A 7,101-nucleotide genomic window follows, 5' to 3' on the forward strand; every position below is an offset into this window, starting at 1 on the left:
GCTTGTTCCCCAGATGTTGTGTTTCTAACCCTACCATAGTCTTGTTCATTTAGGTTTTTAGCACTTTCAAAATTCTCGATGTCTCATTCTATCTCAACTATGAAACCCTTTTGGAAGGAAACAGAGTTAGCAAAGGCAAGGGCAATATTCAAGCGGAGATGGTGTCCTGCTGAGGAAAAGTATTCCAAGTATCTGTGACTCAGACTTTGCCATTTCCCACCATGCCCACAAGCTGCCAAGAACTGAACAAGAGTGCACCACTGGTGTCCAGCACACAAAATGCAGCAGATATGTTCTTAATTTCTAGTCCTTGCTTACAGCAGGTACGAGTATGTTGCATGCACCACATCAAAGCGCTGCAAGACAAGACTGGAGCAGGTAATATTTTTTCCTGAAATATGCGTGCTATGTCTCTTCTGCTAGCACTGGTATCCAGCGATAGTAAATTTGGGGATCCCTGCTAAACAATCTGGAGGAAGTGACTCAGAGGCATCCAACACAGTAATGGAAACAAACAGTCCCTAATCAGCCAGCCTCCATTGCACATCAAGGATGTGGGGGAGCAACAACCTCAGCAGGAGATGCCGAGGAAAAAGACTTGCAAATTCTGAATGAGGCCACATTCATTGATGGTGGAAAGTAGACAGAAGCAAGGATGACACAAAAAGAGGCATTATTTTTCTGTGGTAGCACATGCCCCTCCAGTAACAGTGACAGTAGCCGTACTTTAGATGCACTGCTCCCTCTTTGGGTGTGTGCACTAATCAATAATTAATATAATTTTTCTCTTCTTTTGTTATACTACGCAGACTTATGATCATGCTCCCAGACATTTCTGCCTCATCTGCATTTAAACCGGATCTCCTCTTGCTTGTCTCGCTCACATTCTGTGCCCTTCCCAACTCTTCTTCCTCTAAAACTCTGTTCACACAAAGGCAAAAGGCATGCTTTGAAAACAAAAGCATGTAACATAGCCAGTTCTTGACACCCTTATCCATCCTCTGTGAGATGCTTCCCCTCTCAGCTGTGTATCTTTTCTCATACTACTTCCTTACTCCCTTCTGCTCATGTACCAGTCAACACCTCCCACTCCCATCCCGCTTCAGGACCCGGTCTTGTTGTCCAGCCTTTTGATGCTTTTGTCTTACTGATGACGTCTACCCCTCCCTTGTCATCCTACCACATTTTAAAATATCACATGCATTTTGCTTGTGCTTGTTGTACTTCTGTTGGCTTACTATGTTCTCTGTTTCACCTCTCTCTTTTTTCTACTGTTTCCGCATTCTCTGTTTGTCTAATTTACTCCATGAGTTACTTCAGGGCAGAAACCATTTCTCTAAAGCATGTTGAAAGTTAAGATATTGTATATGTGGTGAAGGATGGCTCCACTATAGCCTTCTCTGCTGCTCTCTCTAAAAATTTTCAAGCTTTTTGACAGCCTGTACTTCCGTGCTCAATAAACAGCGCATCATAGACTCAGCCATCACCCTGTCACATGATAGATATTTTCCTTTGTCCTTCTATTGGCTTCCCCCTCCCTAACTGGAAATTTCCATCTACATTTATCTACAAACTATTTTAGACGTGTTACGACTGTGCAAAAGAAAAGCTATCCCTCAGAAGAGGAACACCATGAAAGAGAAGGTGTCCTTAATTTTTCCTTGACCTCATTCAATCCTCAATAAGCTGTCTTGAAACAATTTTATCTTTACTCACTTCACTCAAAGAGCATTTAAGAAACCGGGGGCAGCATATGGCCTATGAGACTCATAAGAGGTGCGTAGAATCGTCCCAAACAAGCATATTTTATCCCATGAAGGAACAGCAAGCTGAAAGGCTTACCAACAGAGACATATCCCCATTAATTAAAATCCCGAGAGCACAAATCCAAACCAATCGAGCGCTATCTCTTGTTAAGTCTGTGTACCTCTCACTGAAATCCTCAGCATTTGGTCAGTCATGATCAAATTGCAACCCCTGTGACTGCCACACCTGTGACCGGAGCGTATCTCACACCGGAGATTCAACCGGATTGAAACTGAAACTGAAGATGCCCACGCGCAGGGCATGTCTCTGGAGAGTACCAACAGATTAGGAGTTCATTAACTATATTTTGTACTTACCTTTACAGTCGGGTTGCTTAATAACCCCTTGTAGTTCACAGCCTTTATTAAGGACACGACTATCATAGCCTGAGCAAAGAAGGAAGCATCACGCCACCCTACTCACAGGCAGTCAGTGAGTATCAGAAATGTTACAGAAGATGACTACAGGTAGCACTGGGAATAATATAACACCTCGAAAACATTAACCTAAGAATCGCTTCCAGAAAGAAACACCAACTTGTTTTTTACCCCATTCTGGGTAAAATCGGGCTATTTCATCTTCTTAGCTTAGCAAAGCATGGATTGACAGATGAACAAACACATACAAGTCCACGCTGTCGATTAACTCCAGATATGTCTTAATTCTCTGTTTTCTGCTCTAATCACTTGATTGTGTGTTCTGCCCTTGGCCAGGGATAATGCAATTATATCATAATTTAACAAAAGACCGAACTGCAATGCATGTGCCAAAGGGGCAGAATCAAGGCTGAAAAAGCTATCTCAGTTTTCATGTTGTCTGTCTGTGTTCTCCACCTTTCGATGTTCCTTTGCTACAGCAAACTTTTTCTTAAGCAGTGTATTCTGGAGGAATAAAGGAGCTCAGCATTTCCTAAAAATTTGACAAACAATAAAGGTACCTACATAACCTAACGACAATAAAATGTTACAAGCTCGGGAACTATCCCCAAAAGTGTAAGAAACTGTTCCAGGGCAGCAGGTCAACGTGATGCAGATATTCAATTGACAAAATAACAGAGGAGGGAAGAATTCTGCTTCTCCGAGTATGGAAAGTAATTTAGATAGTCCAAATGTTTGAAGAAAAGCTAGCAACAGCGTTCTTAACTTTTGGTATAGATCACAATGTACATGGTATCAGTCCACTGAGAAAGGTGCTAATGCCAACGTCTGGCCCCACGTGTAAATATAGGAAACTCATCTTTTGCAGGGAGTATCTTATCGAGTAGAAGCTAATGAAGCTGTGCAGAGGTGAGGGGAAAATATGTCCTAGATATTATGTGTTGATATTAGTTCTTTCAAAATTAATGCTGAGACCTGGAACACTGCAGTTTTGCATGAAACAGTTAACCCACAGCAGAATCTGACTACTGCATCTTTAAATGAAATTTTCCTTTCCTATTTCTGTAGTTACACTAAAAACAGCGCCTGCCATACATACATATATAGCACATATATTTGTTTCTGCCTATTTTTAGTAGAACCGAATCAATCTGAATGTCTTTGATAGAGCATACGGTTTTCTAATTCCAGGTTGGAAAGCCCTCTTTCCGTGACGGTTTCTAAATAATGGTATCCGTGTGTTCCACATTATCTTAAGAAACTTCCCCACATATTTCATCAGCCTTCCATATTTAATCTCACTGATTTATGCACATGCCGTGGTCTAATGACCCACATATCTCTGATGGGTAAGCCGCTAACGCCAGTGACACATTAACCTATTAACCTCTCTTTAAAAATGATCATGGTATTCATACAAACAGAATGAAAAAGTCAGGCAGCAGTAAAACAGTAGCAATGTGGCATCACACAAACTAACGCAGTATATGTCTGAACTGAGTGAACGAAGAACAAATGAGCATATCAAGAGTGAAGAGAGGTTAGATTTATTACATTGCAAAATCATTTTGCCCCAGTTTGCAGGGCTGCGAATTTGACGGGCTGCTTTAAGCGGCATTATCCGTATTATAAAATGTAACTGGGAGGAAGATCATTTCCCGAAAGCTGCCATACAGTTGGGGGACCCGATCCTGGAAGGTACCGAGAGCTCCTTCCGAGGTGGAACCTGCCTTCCACAATCCCGCTGAAGACAATGGGAGCGGAGGGCTCTGCACAGGGCGAGAAGCGTTCATCACCTTGGAGAAGGCACTTGGGGCGGCTCTGGCTGGCGACCCTTGCAGTGCAACAAGCCTCCCCTTGTAAGAAGCAGTAGTAGTCCGCAATTTTTCGGAGGAATAAGAAATTACCTTTTCTAAATATTAGTTTTAGAAGGAGAACAAGTCTTTCTGACAAATCGCAAACTTTACATTGTGCGTATTTACTTTGTCCCACTTTAAAAACACTATATCCCTCCAGATAGAAGCAGGCTGCCGGCACGACGAACCAATTCACCCACGGCTGAAACGGGGCTACACCAGCATGTCCTGATGGCCAGGACGGGCAGGCGTAATAAGGCACTCTCCTGTCATGGAACCAAGGCAGGAGAACCCCCTGAAAAGCTTCTTCTGCGCACATCCCCGACTATTTTGCTGCCTACGTCTCATCCCAAGTGAATCTACGCAGCGACCGGCGGGCGGGCGGGGAGGCTGACCCCACGCGCGGAGTGAGCCCGAAGAAACTGCCCGTGCGAGCGCCCTGGCGGGCCGCGCTCCCGGCTCTTCCCCCGCCCCGGGCCGCGGCAGGACGGGAACGGGGACGGGGACGGGGACGGGGACGGGGGGGCTGCGGGCAGTCCCCGGGGCGGCCGGAGCGCACCTGCCGGCACGGCGGCGGGAGGGCGGAGGGGAACAACAAAAGGCGAGCGACGGCGGCAAACTCCTTCCCCTCGGCGGGGAGCCGCTGGAGAGCGTCTCCCCCACCCCCGGGGAGGGGGATCGCGCCGCCGGCCGGGGCGCCGGCCCGCCGCACCGGGGCCGGGGCCGGGGCCGGGGCCGCTCCTTTGTTTTCCGCCGCCGGCCGCGCCGCGCCGCTGCGGGAGGAGCGGGGGGGTCCGCGCTCAGCCCCCCACGTGCCCGCGTGGGCTGCGGGCGCGGGTGGGCGCGGGTCGGGGGAGCCGGCGGGGCTTTACCTGAGCAGTTGATGCCTTTCCCCTTGCCGCCGCCCTGGCACTCGGAGCCGGGCAGGGGGTGGGAGGCGCGGCCGGCAGGCAGCGCGGAGAGGGCGAGCACCAGGAGCGCCGAGGTGTAGCAGAGCGCCAGCGGGGGTCCCGCTCGCAGGAGCGGCCGGGCGGCGGCCGGGCTCTCTCCCAGCATGGCGAGGGGCGGCCGCGGAGCAGCGCCGGCGGCGGCAGCGGGATGGCGGCGGCGGCAGGCCCGCAGCATCAACCGGAGCCCGCGGCGCCGCCCGGGCGGGACCGTCCTTTCTCCGCCGCGCCGGAGCGCACCTTCAGCATCCCCGCCGCGGCGGCCGCACGGACCCGCCGCCGCCGCCGCCGCCGCCCGGCCACGGGCAGGGCTGGCCCCGGCGGTGCAGCGCGGCCCCAGCAGCCTGGCGGTGCGGCGGCCGCCTCCGCGCCCGGCCGCCGGAGGGGCCGCCGAGCCCCGGCCGCGCTCCTTTGTGCGCGGCGCCCGGCAGCGCCGCCGCTCCGCCTGCAACAAAGGGCGCGGAGCCGAGGCGGTGCTGCTGCTGCTGCCGCCGCCGCCGCGGAGGGGGAGGAGGAGGAGGAGGGAGAGAAGGGGGAGGAAGCACACGTGATGGCAGCCCCCTCCCCCCGGGACCGGAGGGGAGGTGAGGGGCTGCTCGCCGCTCGGCGGGCAGGGCGAGCGGCGCCCACCCGCACGGCGGGGCCGCCCCCGCGGGCAGCGGGACGGAGGGCACCCCGGCGCGGCGCGGCGCGGCGTGGGGCCGGGCCGGTGGCGGGTCCCGCCGGTGGGTCCCGCCGGTGGGTCCCGCCGGTGGGCGTGCGGGGGTGACACCGCCGGTGAACGGCAGCGCCGCGGGTCCCGAGGGGCGGGAGGGAGGAGGGCCGCGGGTGCAGCGTTTGCCGTCCCACGAGGTGCTTTATTATTCACTAATAGGCCGGCGTGAGCAGGGATGGGGAAGAAAGCAGAGACCGGCCCTGCTACTGGTTTAATTGGAAGGGCTGTGTGTTTAATTTTAACCGAACGGAAGCCCAGCACGCACGGCGGGTCATTGGTACCCATCCAAATAAATAAATATGTTTACGGTGAAGGTAGCGACTTTTGTAACCCAGTGCTTTTACTGCCTCGGGTTTTTCCAGTCCCTTCCGTGGAGACGCCTCAGAGGGTCACCAGCACCACACGGGTGCGGAGTGCCAGGCACGTATCTCGAGTGCAGCCCCTCAGCGCGTTGCTCTGTGGCCGAAAGCTTTGTGCAAATTGTCAGCACTGCTACCATTTTTACGTAGGGAAAACACAGGACAATGCTTTACACTCAACAGGAATTTTTTCTCGGTTGTCACATCTCAGTCAAGTTTTTCAATCCACTGTAACAAACCATCTGTTTATCAGGAACAAGAACTGCCCATTTCCTTGGTGCCTCTGCTGCTGCGTGCCCCCGGCTCGCTGTAAGGTATAGAGATTGTGTGAGGGAGCCCTTCGAGTACTTTGTTAGCTGGAGCAGTCAAGAATAAGGCCATAAATCCAGCAGTGAGCTCTGGGTAGGCACAGCAGTCAGACACGTAGTCAGATTGTTGTCATTTTTTAATACAGCGATGAAGAGATAAGTCCTGTATTACTAAGACGGAGAGAGCAATTTCCTTTTGGCATACCGGGTTCAACACTGGCTGCCCCTGCCAAGTAAACGTTCTTCTGTAATTAGTTGCTCCTTTTGCTAGCAGTGATGCTAGATACGAGAAGAGCTCTGCTCCTCGGCAAGGTGAGGTACATTAACTCACACAGAGCCTGCTCTGCTGATACTGGGCTGCTGAGGTTCATTGGCCAGGATGTTTAAAGTTGTGCTGCAACCTGGTCTGGTAAGCAGGTAAACCTTTCTGATATTTAGGCCACGGCACTGGCACAGATCTTGTGGTTTGAAGGTAGTGTTTTGCTGTTGTGGGATCCAATACTCCATGTAACCCTTTCCATAAACACGACTAGATCCATCTTACACTGAATATGCTTTTTTCCTGCACTTCTTACTGGAGGGCCAGGCCAGAACTGCCCTCATCTTTGTGTTAGAAACCTCCTTCTAATGCCCAGCCTGAACACTAGTTCCTACCCACTTGTCCTTGTGCATTACAATGTTTCAGTTAGGCATTTCTCTTTCCCTTGCATTTAAATCTACAGTATATTTATAG

General features: G+C 51.4%; 1 protein-coding gene across 1 annotated transcript in view; it reads right to left on the minus strand.

The window, feature by feature from the left end:
• The window catches only part of TMEFF1 (transmembrane protein with EGF like and two follistatin like domains 1), a 126,196-nt gene extending 120,876 nt beyond the window's left edge, over positions 1-5,320 (minus strand). The window contains exon 1 of the mRNA XM_074899370.1: positions 4,912-5,320. Within this exon, the coding sequence (XP_074755471.1) occupies positions 4,912-5,164 (253 nt within the window). The 5' untranslated portion in view covers positions 5,165-5,320. The remainder of the gene's footprint in view (positions 1-4,911) is intronic.
• Between the last annotated feature and the right edge of the window lie 1,781 nt (positions 5,321-7,101).

Source organism: Athene noctua, chromosome 2 (assembly GCF_965140245.1).
Source record: "Athene noctua chromosome 2, bAthNoc1.hap1.1, whole genome shotgun sequence".
Classification (NCBI taxonomy): domain Eukaryota; kingdom Metazoa; phylum Chordata; class Aves; order Strigiformes; family Strigidae; genus Athene; species Athene noctua.